General features: G+C 52.4%; 1 protein-coding gene across 10 annotated transcripts in view; it reads left to right on the plus strand.

Annotated features, from left to right (window-relative positions):
- Positions 1 to 19703, plus strand: part of ANKRD11 (ankyrin repeat domain containing 11) — a 155958-nt gene that overhangs the window by 109606 nt on the left and 26649 nt on the right. For 8 of the 10 annotated variants that reach the window (XM_074839225.1, XM_074839223.1, XM_074839226.1 and 5 more), the window contains 2 exons: positions 7588 to 7732; positions 15686 to 15824. In XM_074839225.1, coding sequence (XP_074695326.1) covers positions 7646 to 7732; positions 15686 to 15824 — 226 coding nt within the window. In that variant the 5' untranslated portion in view covers positions 7588 to 7645. Of the gene's footprint in view, positions 1 to 5814; positions 5998 to 7587; positions 7733 to 15685; positions 15825 to 19703 lie in introns of all 10 variants that reach the window. The other 2 variants (XM_074839229.1, XM_074839233.1) reach the window with 1 other exon arrangement.

A 19703-nucleotide genomic window follows, 5' to 3' on the forward strand; every position in this document is an offset into this window, starting at 1 on the left:
TGCAAATTGGGCCCAGCTCGTTCTGGGGGCTTGGCTGATGCTCGTGAACCCCGTGAGCTGCACTTGAGCAGAGCAAACCGCAGCGAGCCGCAGCTGTAGCTCCCTGCCAGGCATGGGGGGGCCAGAGCCCAGCTCCCCAAACTGTCCTGGGATCGTGCAGATTTATGGTGTTAAATTTTGCCAGAATAAAGCAGCCCTGGGGAATCCCTGTCTTCCCCCACGGGTGGGACCTTCAGGACAGGCCCTCAGTGCATTGTGTGAACCGTGTGTGCTGTGGAGGCTGACCCCGCTCACGACCCGGTGAGCTGCAGGTAAAGGCTTTGCACTCCTCATACTTCTCAGCACATTAATTTCTTTCCTGTTTTCTGTGTGCGGGATATTTTGGGCTGCATTTCTTACTCTTAAATGCATGTGACATGCAATACACTGTGCAGTCTGCTTAAAGTTTGCATTGCTGATCACTCTAGGCACACGGTATTGCTTTGTGTAAGCCTTGGGATGTACTTAATTAGGGCAATATTCTTCCTCCCATATGCTGTAGCAGTGGGAATATCCAAGTGGAGTTCATCACTGTTTTCGGGAGGCTGATGTGCAAGAAGTCCACTAGATGATTGTGTTTGCAGATGTGGTTACAGCTCTTCCCTGGTTGAAGCCTGGTGGGTTTCTGTGCGAAGCAGAAGGCACGAAGTCCCCCTCTCTGGGAGGTTTTGGTCTGAACCGGTGATCCGGAGCCATCCCAAAATCGCACCAGGAGGACAACGGTGTCATAATCGGCTCCTCCACTCTGACTAATGGTGCGGCAGGGCCGTACGCTGCTCCAGCCTTCCTGTAATGCGCCGGCTGCTCCAAAGGTTTCCTCATCGCAGCGGATCCCGCTCCCAGACCGCAGCTCGGAGAACTGACTGAAACAACAGTTTTGTAACCTTGGCCAGAAACAGATAATCAGCGGCATCCAGAAATGTAGCAATATCAAGAGGCAGCTGCATATAGATAATTGAGGGAAGGGTTTGTGGGAAAAACTGCTCCTGGAGAAACCACACAGGCAGAGTGGTTGCTCGTGGTTGCAGGGTACTGTCAGGGCTCGCTTTCATTTCAGACTTCGTGTATCCCGAGAATGGTCCCGGCTGGAGTATTCTGAATCACAGGGTAGTTGGGCAGAAATTTCCAAATATAATATTGTTAAATAGTAACACTTAGTATAATAGAAAAACAAGTAGTGGTCATAATTTGAGACTATTGCCCCGTCTTCTGGTGCTGGGGCAGGAAATGACACTTGCAGTCTACGTGTGTCAGGGTTGTGGTTTAAATTTAACCCGTTAGCGGGATGGTTTTGTGTAGCGAGTCATCACTGGAGAACTGTTGAGGAGTTGGACTTTTCATGGTGCCTGGCAAGGTCTTGAGCATCATCTTGACTGTGGTCCTCGAGGATGTGGGTGCACATCCACGTGCACAAACCACTCAGCCGGGCGAGCTTCTCCGTTGTGTTATTTTCTGCAGGTTCTAGCAAACACCAGGAAGGGGCATCCATTTCATAAATGATTGAAATACTCGCAGCTGCTTTAATTCATGTTACTGGCGTGTATCTGAGAAAGCAAGCAAGCCTTGCCCGAGCCCCATGCAAATACATCCAGATGTGAGTAGTTACAGGCGTATCGGGAGGTCAGGAAACACTGTGGGTTAAGGCGAAATAAATATTTGAGAAAGGCGGAAGAAAGGACGGTTGTTGTGGGGACTGGGTACTGATTTTGAGAACAGGAGAGGTGAAGCAGTGCAAAGAGATGAAGAAAGATGTTTCATCTGTAAGAACTTCTGATAAGGAGCGACATCTCCCTTCAAAAGCCAGGTATAAAAAGACAGCAAGTTCCCCAGGGGAAAGAAGGATGATGTTGAGTTGAAGGTGAGGGCACGACGGAGCCGTGAAACTGGGGTAACCCCAGACGTGACATCAGGCAAGCGTGCTTTCCAGCCCGCTGCGCTCAGAGCAGGGAAACGCAGAGCGCTCTCAGTTTCCCTTGTTTTGGGCAACGGCTGTAAGAATTAGCACCTCGTGCCACACTACCTTATTAATGGCTAATCTTTGTGATTACCCATTGTCAAGCTGGGGACTGGAACTCACCTGTGTTTGCACTGCGGGCTCGCAGCCCTCCTGCTGCTCCCGGCTTATGTACCCATGGTGGAAAAAGATGGACTTTACTCTTCCGGAGCCGAGCTGGAGCACAAAGAACAATTGTTCCTTGTTCCCCAAAGTGCACATCCGACGGTGCTTACAAGCGATTTTAGGTACTAATGGTGAGTTGCGTTGGCCTAGCAGGTGAAGGAAAAGCTGGTGAAGAGCAGGTCTTTGATGTTGGGAGCTTGTTGGTAAAACAGCGCTAAACAGAATGCCCACGGGCAGTGCTGGGTTGAAGATGTTACGGTGGCTTTTTGGAACGTGCAGCCTGTTAGTGACGTGCGCCGTGATTTTAGCGCGGCCTCGGCGGGTGACACCGTACGGCGCAGCTCGGAGACAGCCTGCGCTGGGGTGACAAACATCTCGGTGAAGGTGTCAGCGGGGCCATGGAGAAGGGCACAGTTCAGCATATTGAAAGACCTCAACTTCTGTTTTTCTCCCCACGCTTTCCAGTGCTGGGGGTGAGGGATCCGATTTTGGACATGATCTATGCGAGTTGTTATTTTAAGGCAATTTTCAAAGATTTAAGGACACCTGTTTTTCTGGGACAGAGTCCTCAAAAGGAGCCTGAGGTTTTAAAATTTTCATGTTTCCATGGGGCTTGTTCATATTCCAACCTTTCCAGACCAAACAAATGTGTTGGATTTGTGCAAATAACGTCTGCGCCTCTAATTGCCATCCTTGCCTTGGAGTTTTTTGTAACGGGTAAGAGCCTCCAGCCAGCTTTCTTCTTATTGTCTGGCATTTAAAGAAGTCTGCACAATCTTTTTTACTCCAAGCTGGCAGGGTATGGGCAGGCTCCAATGCACAGATCTTGGGCATGAGCTAATTTGTTGTGGCTTCAGATAGAGATGGCAGAAGCCTGGCTGGTCTGCTCACAGCGGGGCGAGAGGCTGCGTGAGGAGCTGCAGGAGGGCAGGCTTGGAGGGATGGGCGGGCAGCCTGTGGTGCAGGCAGAGCCGGGGAAAGCTGTCCTTCTGCCTTGGCTGTACAGCTGAAAGTGTGTGAAGACTTCAGCGATGTTTGCATCTTCTCTTCCTTGTCACAGATACGGACGTCGCTCGCTGTGCCTGTGACGGCAGGAGGGATGTGGGGAGAAGAGGTTTAAATGTTGGGTTTGATAACGAGGAAGCTCCTCTCCTGTCAGGCAGGGTGGTGGTGTCGGCCAGGCTGGGGTTCCAAGTGGCCTCCAGCCCTGTGCCCATCCCCATTTGCCTGTTGCCTTCACTGGGAGCCCAGTCTTGGCTAACGGTGCAACTGGTCCCATGCTGCCTCCCAGCCAGGCCAGCGGGGCCGAGCATGGAGCCAGCAGTGCCCTCCTCCTCCTCCTTCAGCTTGGAGGGACAGATGACACCCCCCCCTGCCCCTTCCCTTCCCATCCCTTTTGGGACCTTTGCCTTTTGAGATCCTCCACAGAAATGTTTGGTCTCAGTGTGTGGCTTTGGCTTGGCATGTCCTGGGCTCAATAAAAAACATTTTCAACTGGTTCCTCACCCCAGCAAGGGGAGAGGAGAGGATCGTGTGTGTGTGTTTGTGCTTGGCTGGGGCTGGCTCTGCAGAGCCGTTCCCCACTGGCCTTGCCAGGCACAGCTCCAGCCCCGCGCCCGGTCGTGTTCCCAACAGTCCTGTTCTTTGGGAGAATGTTCGGAGGTGCCACGGGGGCCCCTGTCCCCCATCTCCCAGCCCCTGCCACGGGGGTGGCAGCGGCCCAGAGGGCTCCCAGCCCAGGCAGGAGCGGGAATGGCCACAGGGTGACCGGGCTGGCTGTCGTGTCCACTTTTCCAGCTTTCTCCCTTCAGGCAAAGTAGTGCATGCGATATTCTGGGAGCTGGGACTGCCATGGCCTTCCCTGCCAGCACCCGGGACCCCGTCCCGACCCGGCGGGAGCTGCCATGTCCAGGCTGGCCGAGTGCCGGGACAGATCCGCCCTCTCCATCGCTGCTTTCCCGGGGGAGAGGCGGGGGACCCGCGCCTTGCCGGCTGTGGAGGGGTGCTGCCGGCCGTGCAGAGGGGCTGGTGTTGCCGGGGGAAGGCGGCGTGCGCAGCCCGGGCTGGCTGCCGGCCAGAGGTAAACAGCTCCTTTGTTTTCCCGGAGAAGTACGAGGGATTATATTCCGTTGAGCTCACTCGGTCTCCCACTTCTTATTGTGCGGCAGACATGTAATCATCTCGTTCAAGGAGCTTAGTTAATTGTTTACAAAATAGGAAGGGTGATGATTGTCTCCTGGTAGGGAGGTGAGGTTGAGAGGGGTGTCGTGGAAAGGGGGTGGCTTGTCCAGCTCCCAGATTAGGAGGGATTGAAGCCAAATTGTAATTCTGCAGCCCTAGATTTGCGACTTTGAAATGCTCGGCCGTCGCTCCCACGAGCTCTTCCAAACTGGGAATTTGTACCCTCCCTTCTGACTCTTATTAAACGTGCATAAAAATGAAACGAAGACTGTGAGCGTTGTTGGTAATTGTTGTGCAAATGTAATACTCCCTCCAAGCTGTTAAACAGGCCAGTGCTCTGTTTACATGGAGAGGCAGCCAGCTTTCCAAGTGTAATGAGTCAGCTAGATGAACAGAAGGGGTGCAGAATTAATCTGGCATCCGTCTGGCCTTTTCTCAGTTAAACAGGTTTTCGAAGCTCCACGTGAATAGGTACCTACCCCGGTTACAAACAGCCACAAAGACATGGGGAGTGGGCAGAATTTTTTCGAGAATAAATTGACAGCGTGCAGGCCATGAAACAGTTTTAGGGAGATGCTGGAAACGACACGGTTTTAATTTTTGGCTGTTCACGGTCAGGAGCAGAGCGTGTCCTGTTCCCAGCCGTGCTGGTCCCAGGACTGACATAAGTGAAGCTGCTTGTTCTAATATCCTTTGCAAAGTACAAATAAATTTCCATCATATGAATTTTTACTTCTTAGATTTGCAGTGAATGTTGAAGTGAATCTGTTCAGGTGGGAGACTATCCTTCGTGCTGACCCAGCGTTCCTGCCGGCTCCTGCCTCCTCCCAGGCACATGCTGGGGCATTTACTCGTTTCTCCTTTATCTGCACCTCAACGAGCACCAGTAGGTGAAACCGAGGGGAAAAAATTCTTAAACTTTACAAATTGGTTGATGATGGCTGACAGAACGAGGTTCTTGAGGCTGTAAATGGCTGAAGCTGCTTCTAGAAGAAGCAGGTGCAGCGCCTGGGACCCCGTCAACGTGCAGCGTCGCGGGGACTCCGCGGGCCGCGGAGCGGTGCCTTCGGGAGAGCCGCGCTGCTGGGCAGCCTGACGTCCAGCCTGACGTCCCCTTGGGCGGTGAGACCCTGGCTGCCTGCAGGGGAGCACTGAGGCCGGGGCCGCTCGCTCTTGGCTGCAGGATTTGTGAGCTCCAGCCTCTCTCTGCGGGCGCTGAGCATGCCTGAGGATGGCTCAGCTGCCTTTTTAAGGTGCTGTTTTGAGTCAGGCCTTGTAGTGCTTGAACTTTGGCATTGTGCTGGGCTGCAGGCCCTTCATGTGATGAAGAGCAGAAATTTGGAGACGCAGATTTCTGTGGCTGTTCCCTCGCTCTAACAGAAGATTTTTTTTTTCGGTTTTCTCTTTATGGACATGCTGGGTTGGTATGCTGAATTTTCTGCACTTTCCCCCCTGTTTTTGCTTCCCATCTGCAGTGATGAGGACAGCTGATCAGCCTGCTCATGGCTTTGCCAGTTCAGATCCTTTCCTGCTCTCGCATCCAAAAGGAGAGGGCTGGAGGTCCCAGAACTTGTCCCCGCGTCAAGCAACTTGTCCCCGCGTCAAGCAGGGAGACATGAAGAGGCCTCAGTCCCCGAAGCCTTCGTTGCTGAACACGGGTAACCGTCTTCCCGTAGCCCAGGCAAAGGAGCCAGGGTGGAGGATTAGCCACCTTGGAAAGCACAGTCTCCTGCTGAAAATGCCGGTGCTGGGATGTCTTAGTGCCCAGTGCTTTGGTCTGGGAATTTGTGCTTCTGCAGGGCTGGGCTGGGGCCTCTGAATCACTTTTTCAAAAAAAAAAAAAAAAAAAAGCCCACAAACCAACCCACCAACCCAAAGGGCCTTAAAGTCTCTGAAGCGTAAATGAAACATTTAAATTATGAAGGGATTTCCAGGGAACTTCTAAAATACGAGGCTGGTGAAAGCACCGCGCTAGTGTTCCACCAGCCTTCAACCCCCTGACCTGCTCCAGCTGCTGTCGGTGCAGGGACCCAGCACCCAGCGAGCTGGTTCTGGGCTCTCCTGGTGCTGCCTGGGACACGGGTCAAGGTCCGCGCTGCTCCGTCCCCTGGCCCCGAGCAGGCGGGAGGGCTTGGCTCCTCTCCTCTCCTCTGTTTTCTTTCTCTCTCCCCGCCCACAGAATTCCCATCTTGTGATGGAGCACTGCATGACTTTGTTCCTGGACAATTTCCTGCAATTGTAGCTCTGCAGAAACCCAGCCGCTATTATAAGAAGTTAATGGGTGCAATGTGTAGTGTTGTCAGGTGGCAATTAGCTGGGGAAAGAGTTTTCAAATGGTGCCTGTTTATGCCGTTTCAGCGTAAGTACGACGAGACCTTTGCTGTAGGGATTGATGTGGGTCACTTCTTGGAGTTCTGCTGTTGCATGGATGCTTTTTAGCCTCTGGTCTCGGGAGAGGAGATATTTTTGTTCACCTAAAAAGGCCTCGCCTGCCGTGGCTTCAGCCGGTATTTCTGATCTCTGTTGCAGCTCCTGCTTCGCTGTATTTCAGATGTCAGTTGTCTTTTCAGCCCTGTAACCAGGCAACACATGGCAGGAGCAGGGAGCGCTTTGTTATTCTCCAAATTGTCTTACCTAGGCCAAGGCGCGGCGGCAGCGCCGGTGCCGGCATCAGGAGCCCGCAGCAAACCACTCCGGGAACGCCGTGAGCCCTTGGCGGTTTCTGGTCTCGTCTCAAAACGGCACCATGTTCATAAAGTGCATTTTATAAGTAGGTTTTGTAATTTCAGCAGGGAGTGTGTTGGTCCTGCGAGTGTCTGGGAATTCAGCGTGACAAACGGGGGGGAGCAGGGCTGTCCCTGCCCCAGACATGTACCCGGGGGGTCCATCCCCGTGTCCCTGCGCTCCGGATGGAGCTGTAGCTGCCAGAAGCTTCATGTAGGCTTGGAGTGATGCTGTGGATGAAGAACGGGAGGGAAATTGGGCACAATCCATTCTAGGTTATCCCTTGCATGTGTTTGCAGCTGCAGGTCCCAGCTTGCTCCTCGTTTGGAAGGTGGCAGAAGCCAGCAGCGGCTTTGCCCACTCTGATGGGCGGTGTGTGGCGTTTGGAGGGGCTCTGCCACCCTGGTGTTGCCATCAAAGAGTTTGGTGGGAGGTTATCCCCGCGGGAAGTGTCTTGCCTTTTTCCCTCCCGTGGAAAGATCTTTTTGAGATGTCTTAACTTCTCTTTTCCTCTCTCTAAACAGACGGTTGATGATGAGGCGATGGCAGCATAAATGAAGATCAAGTAAGGAAGGCAGAACGATGCCCAAGGGTGGGTGTTCTAAAACACCACAGCCAGAAGATTTCTCTCTCAGCAACGACATGGTGGAGAAACAAACGGGGAAAAAGGTAATGTGTTTGGTTCACTTGCCTTCCTTTAGGGATGCTGCCCCTCGTGCCTGATGCCTTCAAGCCGTGGTAATATTTCATGGGGCAGGAGGTTGCCGTGGGCTGTTCCCACCAGAATCAAATCTGTGTATGGACACTGCCAGCCAATGGGGTCCACGTTATCTCGTGGGGGGATGCTTTGGAAGATTCTCTTCTGCAAGTACTGTGCATTTTTAAGGCTTTCTACACTAAGCCCTGGAAGGACCAAGTAATGCAGCGATCGCGCAAGCGCGTGCTGTGTGAGGGAGGAGTTTCTCCTCCTCCTCCGGCTGTAAATGCTGCGTCTGTGTCAGACTCAACTGGTCTTGCTTTGCCCAGAAGTCTGGGCTCTCAGTGTGGCCTGACCAGGACTTAGTGTGTGAGCTGCTCGGCTGAAATTACTGCTTCTGGGGTTTTATTTGAGGTGTTTAGGTTTTGACTGGGCTTGAGGTGAGGTTACTGAGATGAAATCTGAGTTTAAGGATAAGTGAGTTCATATTTCTTCATTCCCAGATTCTTGTTTTGCTCCAGACTTACGCTCTGCTTCCTCTTGTTCAGCTTTTTTGCATCCTTCTCAGTATCAGTAGTTTCCAGTAAATAGTTGTGCAGAAAGGTGCTACAAATGTTACCTTTAAATAAAAATTAAAGCCTACATCTACTATATTCTACTAAGGACCCACTTCCCTTTCATCTCCTTGCTCCAGTTTCTCAGCATTCCCCCAGGAGTTCCCGCCGGGCCCCGGGAGCTGGAGCTGAGCTTTGCGAGTCTCTTGCTCTGTCACGTCCCCTGCAACCCCACCCGTGTTGGTGGTAGTAACTCCTCTTACGATTGAGGTCATCTTATTGACAAAATGAGGAAAACGACAAATAATCCAAGCAGAAATTTGCTTATTGAGCACGCTGGTAGCACGTGCCCCGTTCCCCTTTCTGTGTCACTGTGCGTGCCCAGGCCCGGTTTGGGAGCCGTGCCCAGAGCAGGAGCATTGCCTCTGCACAGGCGCTTTGCTGGGACACGGGCTTCTAGGAGGGGGGCAAAAACCAGGAGCAAGGGTGTTGGAGGTGAAACAGCTGCCGTGTGGCATCGGGAAGATGCCAGCATTTACCCTGGCAAATGAGACTGAGCCCAGCAGCGCAGGATATGTAAATATGGGGTTTTGTCTGTGCTGTGTAAGAAGCTTAATGTTGGCGCAGGTGCTTCGGGAGGGAGAGGATCAGTTATAATACGAATCAGCTCCCATTTTATTTTATCCACTCGCGGCAGCTTAAAGGCTGCATGTTATTTACAGAGCAGGTTTGCTGAGCGACGCTAGGGACGCCGGGAACTGGAGTTATCTCCCGCTGGCTAAATAACTAGGACACAAATAATTTTATACTTCCCATTCAAAGGCGTCAGCGCAGACCTGCAGAGAGTGGTATTGAGTGAGGACGGGGATGAGCCTTTTCTGCTCGCTTAATTCTGGTCTTATCAACAGAGGAGAAACTTGCAGGCTCTTGTCCTCCAGGGACTGATCTGAGATCCAGCCTAAGTGGCCGAAGGACGTGGTGCCGCAAATCGCCCCGTTTCTAGTTAACTCTGGAGTGTGAGCTGGAGCAGTGACTCAGGGTAAAAGCACTCGGCGTTAGACCTCCTCCTTCCAGACGCTGTTGTACCTGCCTGTCAAGCAAGCTGCTGCTTTTAATTTATCTTGCCTTTGTCAACACTTTCAAAGGCCCGAGCCTGTGACTTGGCACAGGCTCGCTGGCGGAGGCTCGCTGGGGAAGGCAGAGAGTGGCTGCGGCAGAGCCAGAGCCGTGCTGCGTGGGGCGACCCGTGCCCACCGACGCTGCCGGCGATGCTGCCAGGGCGAGCGTGGTGAAGCAATAACTGCGCTGCCACTTCAGCGTGTTCCTCTCAATGTGACCTTAATATCGACAGTTGTTTAAGCAGGCTTTACGTGCTGGGGCTCTGAAGCTCTAGCACTGGAGGCGAGTGTCGTGCTCAGCGGTCCTGGTGCTGCGGTGGGCTGAGCGCTGCAGGAAACGTGTGAGCTCTGCGCTTGGACCCGTTACAGCCGGGCGCGCTGGGGGGCTGCCCTTTCTGCCGAGGGCTTGTGCTTTGTGGAAGAGGCTGTGAGCTGCTGCCTTTTGGTTGTGGAGCTAATTATAAGAGGGAACTCCTCCTAGCTCTCCGCTCCCTGCCTTTCCGTGGGAGAGACCTATTAACTAGTGAGATGTCGCTGTGCTGGCACAGCCACGAGAGCCCAGGGGTTTAAAGATCATGTCTCCGTTGCCCTCCGTGGCCGACGACGTGAGATCCTTCATCTGCTTTGCTGCTGTTGAGCGAGGAGCTGTTTCTCCCGGGGCGAGCAGAGGCAGCGGGGCGGCCGGTCGGGCCTTATAAGGCTGCACACAGCGGCCCCGGAGGCTCCTTCTGGTTGAGTTCAGTCTGAAGGGTTTTGTAAAAATATGCATGCCATATATGAATAATTCCCCTTTCTGGTGTAGATCCACAGATCCCCATACCAGAAGCAGATTACTCATGACTTAGGCTGAGCAGAGCGCCTCAGCAAGAATTATATCAGTTGTCGAAACCGTTTCCTGATGTGCCTGGGACCGCTCGCTGCGTGGTTACGCCGTGCGCTCAGAGGCTGCAGCAGAGGATTCATCTCTTTATGGGGAAATGCTCCCACTCGCAGAGTCTAAACTGCATTTTTGCTGCAGTGGTTGAACTGAACACCAAGCAGAATGGTGCTTGACCCCCTGTTAAAAGGGGTTAAAAAAAACTTTCGCTTTTTTTTCCTCCCTCTTCTCCCAAATTCAGAAAAGGGAACATAGTCCTTATTTCTCGATTATTCTTGAGACCTGTAGGACTGTTAGGGCTTTCCTGCGCCGTATGAACGAGTGCCAGGCTGGGCATCCGGTGCAGAGCTGCCCGCCGGAGTGTGAAACCTGCAGAAGCACTGGGTGACTCGCATCCTGAAGAGCCGACGATAAGCAGCCCACAGTCACTGCGGAGTAGTGTTTCTCACAAACCTCAGTGCCTGAGGCACGCAGGAATGGGGCTTCGGTCACGGTTCTCTCCATACTTCAAATGTTTTACTGCACCACTGATAATGACACAAATTCGGACTTTTTGAAACTTGGTGTGTGTGTGTTGTACTCTGCTTTTGGAAAGGCTACAAGGGACCCAGATTTATGGAATACAGGGGCTTGGTTTCCACCAAGCGTGCTCTCTGGGTAAAACTGTGTCCATCCCTCTTTGTAATGCAGGGTGAGAACCATCTCCTGCCCCTTCTCTCCCCCCACCCCAGCAGAGACCTGTTCAGGAAATGCCTCGCTGCTGTCTGGGTTAGTGCGGGGAAACTCCTGCTCTCGAAGCATTTGCTTTTTGTGGTGTGGGATGTTTTGCCCACGGCAGGAGTTTGATGTGCCAGCTCGGCGTGGGGCATCGCCCAGGGGCACGGGCGTTGGAGCCCTTGGTCCTTCTGGGTTTCTCCTCCCGGGCTACCGGTGCTGGTTTTGTTCATTGCTGCTTACTTTTTACTAGAATTGCAACCTGAAATACTTTCAACTCATTTTGGAGAACAAAGGGCTTTGGGGATTTCCATCGCTGGTAATGCAAGTCTTTGCAGAAGCGGCAGGGACGTGAGTCAGGTTTTGTCAGTGCTGAAGCACAGGCTCGGCCCCGGCACAGCTCTCGGTGGGCAGAGGCAGCGGCGCAGGGTTTGTGTGTGGGCACCGATGGCGCAGCCCTGCTGCGTGCAGCTCGTCCGGACAGAGGGGAGGAGGAGGCTGTGGTGCACGGCCCAGCCTGTAAAGCAAGCTAGAGACTTGCTCAGCTTCTCTGCTGGAAATACATGTTTCTTTGCATGGGTTTGAGGTGGCTCTACCTTGCAGAATTTTGCATCGAAAAGAACGACAATATTTGGTTTTGCTTCGAGAACCGACGTTTGGGCAGTGAGCTGGCCTGGCTGGAGTTCTGCCTGAGGGTGAAAAGTGCCTTTGATTTGTGTAAGTCACAAATGACCTGAGCAGACTGATACCAGGGTCTCTCTGGCTGATTAGAGACCTTTGTGGTGAAGAGAAGGCAGCACAGGCGCGGTTGAGCACGCCCAGTCCATACGCTGCCTGCGGGGTTCATAGTGACGTAGCGTCGGGCAGCTGCTGGGGCCAGTTCCTGCCCGGTTTGTGCTCCAAACCTCGATGGCTGATGGCAGCTTGTGGTGCATCTTTTAACTGTAGCAAGTGTAACTCAGAGTGGGTTTGGTTATTCATACAGTAAATCTTACTAAGAACATAATGTGACAGTGGGGGATTTTTCCTGAAGTCATGCTCTGCCATCTCCCCTTTGCCAAAGCAGCTTTTATTAACACCTACAAAGGGGAACGTGTTTCTGCTGCTGAGTTCTCAACAGAACCCCCGTTCCCCAAACTCGCTCTCACCCTCGGCAAGAGCTGTCCTGGCCTTCCAGAGCCCCGGGCCTGTCTGACACTGAGATGTTCATACAAGTTTCTCTGCAATGGCAATTAATTGGGATTTGTTCCTTTTGTGCAACCTGATTCAGATGAGCCTGAGCTTACTTTAAACATGAGAAGACCTAAAAATGAAAACAGCATTTACTCAAGGATGACATAGGGAAGTAAAGCTTAAAATAAGAAAATGAAAACACACATTACTTTCAGGAATGACTCTCCAAGCTGCCTTAATTTCTCTGCGGTGGTTTCACTGCTGACTGCTGCCGGCGTCCTCAGCAGGTCGCTGCTTTCCAGGGGGGGAGCAAAGTTTGGATCTTCCCTGCATCCAGTTCATATAAAAGGTTATCATTGTGCTACTGTACAGATGAATCTTCAAAGCAGTGCTGGGACTGCCGCCACTTCCTTCATTCTTGGTATTTAATTTTGCTGAATTTACTGGATTAGCAGCTCTGAGCGTTGGGGCGAATGCAAACGAAGCGTTGCCCGAGCGTGCCCGACGCTGGGATTCACACAGCCATTTCCATTTCCGTGCTGGGCTCACCGTCTTGTCTGGGAAGGTTTTTTTACTAATTCCTTTACTCTGTCTCTCCTCCAACACGGAGCTTTTAACAACATTGCAATAACTTTCTAGAATAAGTTTTATTTTTACACGTCCTGCACTTTTTCTTACTCCTGAGCGTGCAGAGATCCCATGTGGCATTAATACAGCAAACAACTGACCTGGCTTGTGGGCACCACAGGCCCCCTGCGCCTGCAGGTTCAGGCTTTCTCACCACAGCAGCCAAGTCCAGAGATTAAGAATTTTAGAGACGGTATGTTTTAAACAAGCTGTCATCAATCGTCCTTTGCTTTTAAGTGGGGTGCAGGAGCAGCGGCGCTGCCAGCTGATGCCCGGAGCTGAGTTGCTCATGAGGCAGAGTGGTTTTGGGGCAGCAGGGGACATGACATGATGGGTTTGCTCCTGCTGAAATCTATTTTAAGGTAACAAACAGTGGAAAAAATTGTAATTTTTGTGTTGAACACAACCGACCTCTTGTTGGAGCTCTCAGTGTAAAACTGGCATCTAGAAGAAATGCTGGGAGCGTAGGAAATCCCAGCACGGGGTGCTGGGGGCTCAGCCTGCTCAGAGGGTCTGGGCGAGGAAAAATTGTTGGGCCGATTGTTTTGAAGTGCAGTTGGAGTTTTTGAGGGGCAGGCTGGGGCCATGTCTCTGCAGTCGTGACACCCGGAGAAGATGGTGCTTTACCCCGCATTGACATGGCCTCTCAGACACTCGCCCTGGTGCAGGGTTCGTGGGGTTTGAGCGAAGCGTTGCTCTTTGAGCTTGTGTTAAACCGGGGAGGGGAAGGACAGACCAGTGTATGCTCACACCAAGGCAGTCCTGGGAGGTGACACCTCTGAGCTGGTCAGATCAGCGTTTGGCAATAGAAATGGCATCATCTGTTACTGCAAACTATTTTTGTTCACGTCAGAAAAAATAAAAGCATTTAAATCCAGAGCATTTAAATGAAATGCTGGAGTGTTTCTGTTGGCTGTTGTGACTTTGTCCCGTCGCTCCGCTGACTCCTGTGCTGAGGAAGGGCTCTGGGCGGCTGCTCTCGAGCAGGGCTGCCCTTCCCCGGGCTCCGGACATGCCTTGCCTCCCTCCAACCACGAGAGCCACTGTCACATAGGTTTATTTAGCTTGCTTTACCAAAAAAGGGATTCCCCAACCCATTTTTTTTAGTCCTCACTGAAGCACGGGTGAGAGGGGCCAAGCTGGGCGTGCAGCCGCTGGGCTGTCACGCTGCGCGTCACGAAGGGGACCTGCAAACAGAACCTCTTGGTCCGAGTAAACGGTTTCTCTTTAATCCGCGGGTGCAGCCTGGTTGCCAGACAGAAACTCGGAAAGAGGAAGGAGCAGTGTACACAGTGACGACGCCGTCTTGTGACTGCTGGCACCGGAGCCACCTGCCAGGGTGCTGAGTCTGATGCAGACAGCGTGACTGGGCTTCTCTAAACAAGGGAATTTCTGTTAGATTTGCTTGTCTGAGTTTCCAGCGATGGTCTTGCATGATTTAATGTATTGAGATTCTTTTATTTAATCTAACTTTATATCTAAAGCTTAGGGTCTGGGTTTTGCTAGGTTATTGAAATCAGATCTATCGCAAAGCTGCTCACTCTGGCCTTGTTTTTAGAGCAGTGGCACAGTATCCAAACCAGAAGCTCTTGCTTAAAATAATACAGTGTCTGAAATACAAAAAACACAAGTGCATGACTTCAGTGTGTATATATTCTCAGCATACTGAACTCCTGAAGTTCGAGTTATGTACCAGCTCTCGCTGTTCATGTGAAAAATCTTGCCTGTCTCAATACTTGGTAACTTTGTCTTGCTCGGGATATTTCTTCAAAATTTCTTCCTGCTGCTCGTACCGAGCAGTCCCCAGTGTCGCCTGCTTCACCTCACTGCACGTTAAAATCCAAACCCACCCAAATAAACGAGATGGTGTAAAGCAGGCACAGGTCTGCCTCACTGAGAAAGCAGTGAGTGCGCAGCCCGCATCCACATCACTTCTGTGCTTTTATGCAGTATTGGCAGGTTGGCTCTCAAGGTGGCTCCTCCTCTTAAAATCCCAGTCGAAGCCTGTGTGGGAGAGGGACAGCTTAAATCTTCAACCGCTGGCAGCGCCTCAGCTGGTGCTTGCACACAGTTGGGACTTAAAGTCGATCAACCCCAAAACACAGATCTGGGGGAGAGCAAGCTCGGCTGGGGCTGCTGGAAGGGATGCGATGGCGGGAGCGCAGGCAGAGCTGGGAGCAGATCGAGCGCCTTGCTCTGGGATGGAGAGCGCTGCCCGTGGGTGCAGGCAGAGCTGTGCTGGCCGTTCTGGTGCGGATCGTTACTGCCTGGACAGTGCGAAGCCTCTAAGTGCACTTGGCTGTGGCGCTGCTCCTGTCAATGGTCAGTAGGTTTTAGCAGACTTAGTAGCTGCCAGAATATTCCCCAGAATAACATGGTCTCACATAAGCTGAAATGCTGGACGCTTGTGCTAGAAACCCTGCAGGCCCCTCGGAGAAGCCCTCGGCTCTCCACATTGAACTTTTTGCTTTAATGCTGGTTTTTGTGTGTTCCCTCCATACGCTCCCCTGCATCTGCTCGGGATCAGGAAACCCTTCCCGAATGATGAGGGCGGTTGTGTTCGGGAATCCTCGGGTTCCCCCACCCCAGCCTGCGTATCCCCAGCTGCACACAAGGTGTTTGGCTCTGGTTTTCACATGAATTGGTTGCAGGTTTGGCACCACGCAGCAGCCTTGGTCGGCCTTGCTCCTTTCTGGTGGCGTTTTAGCTTTTTAGCTTGGTGGGAGGCTGCTTTCTGCAAGGCGCTGGAAACCCACAGTAAAAGGGAGAGGACAAGTGCTGCGTGAGGTGCAGGACTTTGGGGGGGTTAGGTGAACGCAGTCTGGGGAGGGCTCTTGTTAATCTGGTCTCTTCTCTTTCTAGGATAAAGATAAAGTTTCTCTAACCAAGACTCCGAAGTTGGACCGGAGCGATGGCGGCAAAGAGGTGAAAGAGCGAGCGACCAAACGGAAGTTGCCTTTCACTGTTGGAACAAATGGAGATCAAAAAGACTCGGATACAGGTACAGAAATGACATTTTCCACCCTCAAAATGTGAGTGTTGGGGCTGATGGGGAGCACCCAGTATCCACTATACAGGCAATCCATACTGAAGCGGTGGATCAAATTTCCTGTCTTTTTTAATTGAAGGAAGAGGCACGTGGACAAGAGGATAACTACTGTGGTATGCGCACACACATCTGGAGCTGAGTGGATTAAAGCCCTTATGTTCTTAGTAATATATTTAATGGGCCCAAGAGATGGCTCTGTGAGGAGGCACCCCTTCCTTTGGCTGGTGGTCCCTTCTCCTCCGTTTCTAACTAGTCCAGTTCATGAACTGCAGCTTGGACAAGACAAGAAGCAGTGCTGGCTAGTAAGAACTTGGAAGATAAAGAGAAAAAAGCTGAGTACTCTTTAAAAGAAGAAAAAACAAGCATTAAAAAAATGAGTTTGCATGCATCTGCCTAAAGTAAACCTGATATATATGTGTATGTCTATGTAAATACATACATAAATACCTCTCCAGCCATGTTTTGTTGTTCTGGGGCTTTAAACTTTTAACACTTCACTATCTTAAAGCTAAAAAATTCCTTCCAATTGGTGTGTGGAGTGGCATTGTCAAACACGTGTAAAACTGTCTGGAAGTCATACTGATGGGCTGGAGGTGTGAGTTGGGTGGCGGGGCCGTCCGGGCCTGTTTGGGTGTTCAGGTTGGCTCCTTGGGGCTGGTGCGGGTGATCCTCGGGACCATAAGGACATTAAGATGACCTGTTTGCCCCTGTTCTTGGCACTGCCAAGGTTGCTTCGGTGGTTGCAGCATGACTGAGCAACGTGTCCTTGGTACACGCCTGGTTTCTGGGAGGCGTTGGTGCTGCTGTGGGTGTTTGAGCCTGGCCGTGTCGTGGTCGGGCAGGTCACATCTCGTGGCAGAAGAGTGGGTGGTCCACATGGCTCCTGCCCACCATGGGCCCACGGAGCTACAGAGATGTTGAATGGGCTGTTTGTTTTGTAAAGCAATTGGGAAGGGCTGTGGCAAAGCTCTGACATGGAGAAAATAATGCTCTTTGGTTGTAAGGGGCTTAGCTATGGCTTTATGGCAGAGGTTTGTGTAGGTCCTTCCTGTACATTTCTAGGAAATCTGCATTTGGAAATAGTTCTGGTCAGGTAAGGATCAGTAACTGTGCAAAGAGATAAAATGGACTAAAAGTTGGGAATATGCTTAGAAATGGTAAAAGATATGTATTTGCTGTTACTCTCCGGTGGGTGTGTGAGGTGGTCTGACGCAGGACGTGGTGCCTACGTGAGCCCTCGGCCAGTCTCTGGTTCAGAAGTTGGCAGGACGGATTTTAAAAGGTCACGAGTGCCTCCTGGGTCACGCAGCCACCCACCGCGGCGGTGGGGGCTGTTTCTCCGGTGAGGACGCGGGGCTGGCCTGGCATTTCTGTGGGTTTCCGTGTGCCAAATGGTAATTTTTACAGTTGCTGAACTTCCTGTCTGGAGAGAAAGTTTCAAAACATGAATTCATTTTGTTAAACGACAGCTCGTAGCGACAGCCGTTTGCAGGGGTGAAGTGGGGTTTTTGTGTTTGTGGCGTGCAGACGGGCGAGCCTGTCGCAGACTCAGTAAATGTGGGGTTGCAGTTGGGGGAGAAAGGGTGGCCCTGGCCGTGGGGGAGCCGGGGGGTTACAGCCTGACATGGGTGATGGTCTCTCGCTCTCCAAACAGGCGCTGTGGGGAGCGCTTTGGCACGGTTTGTGGTGCTGTAGTGTCTCACTTGAATAAATTCAGGGGTGTCACCTTTGGAGCCAGAACCATGGCTTCTGCTTTTTGTCAGGGGTGTTTCTGCCACATTCAATACTTGGTTGAGAATTTAAACCCCAACTCACTTCAGGGCTGTCTGGCCCTTGTGACAGCCAAAACACCATGGTAGGGCTCCACCAGCTCGTTTCCCATGTCCCCCAGCAGCAGTCGTCTGCTTCTCAGAGGGCTCTGGCCTTGGTCTGGCTCTAGAGAGGTTAGAAATGTTTCTGCTGGCAGCAGCAAGAAGGAAACCAAATTAAAAAGAGAGCGGGCAGGGTTGGGAGAGCAGAGCGTGGCCGCAGGGTGCAGAGCAGCCGCAGCGCAGCCCGTGAGACACCCCTGCCTGTCGGCTCCAGTGTTACCCCTCTGCTTTCAGCAGTGTGTGACTCTTATCGTCAGCCACGTCTTCCTCTTCCTCTTCAGAGCTCGTCCTTCCTGGGGAAGCGGGTGTGCAAGCGGTGGGGCTGAGCCAGGGGCCGGCAGCAGCCCAGCTCCCTGCCTGCACGCCGGACAGCCGGAGAGCCAGAGGTGGTCACCGCGCGCAAAGACACATTTCGAGACAAACTGGGCTCCACAGACGCTGGGAAGGTGTAGGCGAGTCTCTAGCAACCGATTTGGTGGAGACCAAAGAGAGGAAGTGACTCAGCTGCTGGGGAAGAGATAGCAGTGGGGAGCTGCAGATAAACGTGCAGAGAGCCAGACTGATGCTTAGCAGGAGCTAAGCAGAGATCTATTCTGTGAGATCTTTTACTCCAGGAATCAGATGCTTGAGATGGGAAAAGACCTACTGGCACCTTGCATCACCTCGTTGCAACCTTGGGGCGTTTCAGGCCCTTCTGTTCCTCGGCCTGGCTCGAGGCCAGCTTTCGTTTAGCAGGTAGAGGCGTGTTTGTAGCGCACAGAAGTTGCACGCTTCATTCCAGGGGCGGAGGGGTGTCCCTGAGCCTGTGCACATGTCATCGGTGGCACTCATGTAGCCAAACACATGTGGCAGCGTGCGCCAAAGCTGCGTGGCTAGCAGGCTGCCGGAGGACAGGCTTTTGTCTTGAACAAAGGGGCTGCAGCACACCCACCTCATGGCCCTCACTACCTCCCCACTGCCCGGGCAGGAACACCGCTTGCCCGCCTCCCCGCAGGAGGGGGGAGGCTGTTTTCTCTTGCTCTGTTCGTAAACTTTGATTTCAGCTCTTGCGAGGAGCGGGATTGCAACATCGGTGTTTGCCGTGCCAGTTGCGGAGCTGACCTTAGGTGATTTATGTAACGCAGTCGGGCTTCCTGGGCTGCTGAGCACGGGCTGTCGTGTGTGTCTGAGGGTGGTTTTGGTAGGGTATTCCACAGCCACGTGGAATTCAGCTGTAAGGATGTGGGAGCTGGGAGCTAGGAGAGCTCTCTTGGTGCCTGTAGTGGGATATTTTTTCCCCTCTTTAAATGTTTAAACAATAGCGTGAATCCTTGTCCTGATTTGTTGCAGTGACTCATTTTCCTTAGCACAGTGTATCTGTTGCCTTTTTTTCCCCGAATAGCTCTGGCTCAGCTTTGACGTATGTCCAAGGAAGCATCTGTGACAGCTTTGCCTTGCCGTCGAAGGGCCTGGAAGCCCACCCTGGCTGGTGTTTGGCAGAGGGTCTGGCCTGTCGGTGGGACAGCCAGGCCATTATTGCCTCTCTGCCTCCTCGGTGTGCCAGGGGCACCATCCCCTCACCGGCAGGTTACAAACATTAACCCACATCTCCTGCAGAGCCGGCACGGCTTTTCCCTTTACCCCCAGGTGCGTGTCTGGGGGCAGAGGTCTGCCCCGTCCTTCGCTCATGCTGACGTGGGGCAGCTCACCTGCCCTTCCTCTCGCGAGTTGGCTTAGGAGCGTGTGCTGTTTCAGAAAGCGAGCAAGTAAGCGATTTCATTCCTGAGCTGGTTTTATTTGCAGCAGTGTGCCTTCACTGCGCCCTGATCCTGAGCTCCCAGTGCCACATGGGGTTTGTTCCTGGGCTTGGCGTGGGCTCCTCGAGGTGCTGCTGGCCAGCACTGCTTTAAAGTGTATGGTTTGGGTACAGTAAGTTCAGTGCTAAATCTTTTAAAATTGTCTCCTTCAGAATGGTTTCTGG

This window comes from Strix aluco, chromosome 14 (genome assembly GCF_031877795.1).
Source record: "Strix aluco isolate bStrAlu1 chromosome 14, bStrAlu1.hap1, whole genome shotgun sequence".
NCBI lineage: Eukaryota > Metazoa > Chordata > Aves > Strigiformes > Strigidae > Strix > Strix aluco.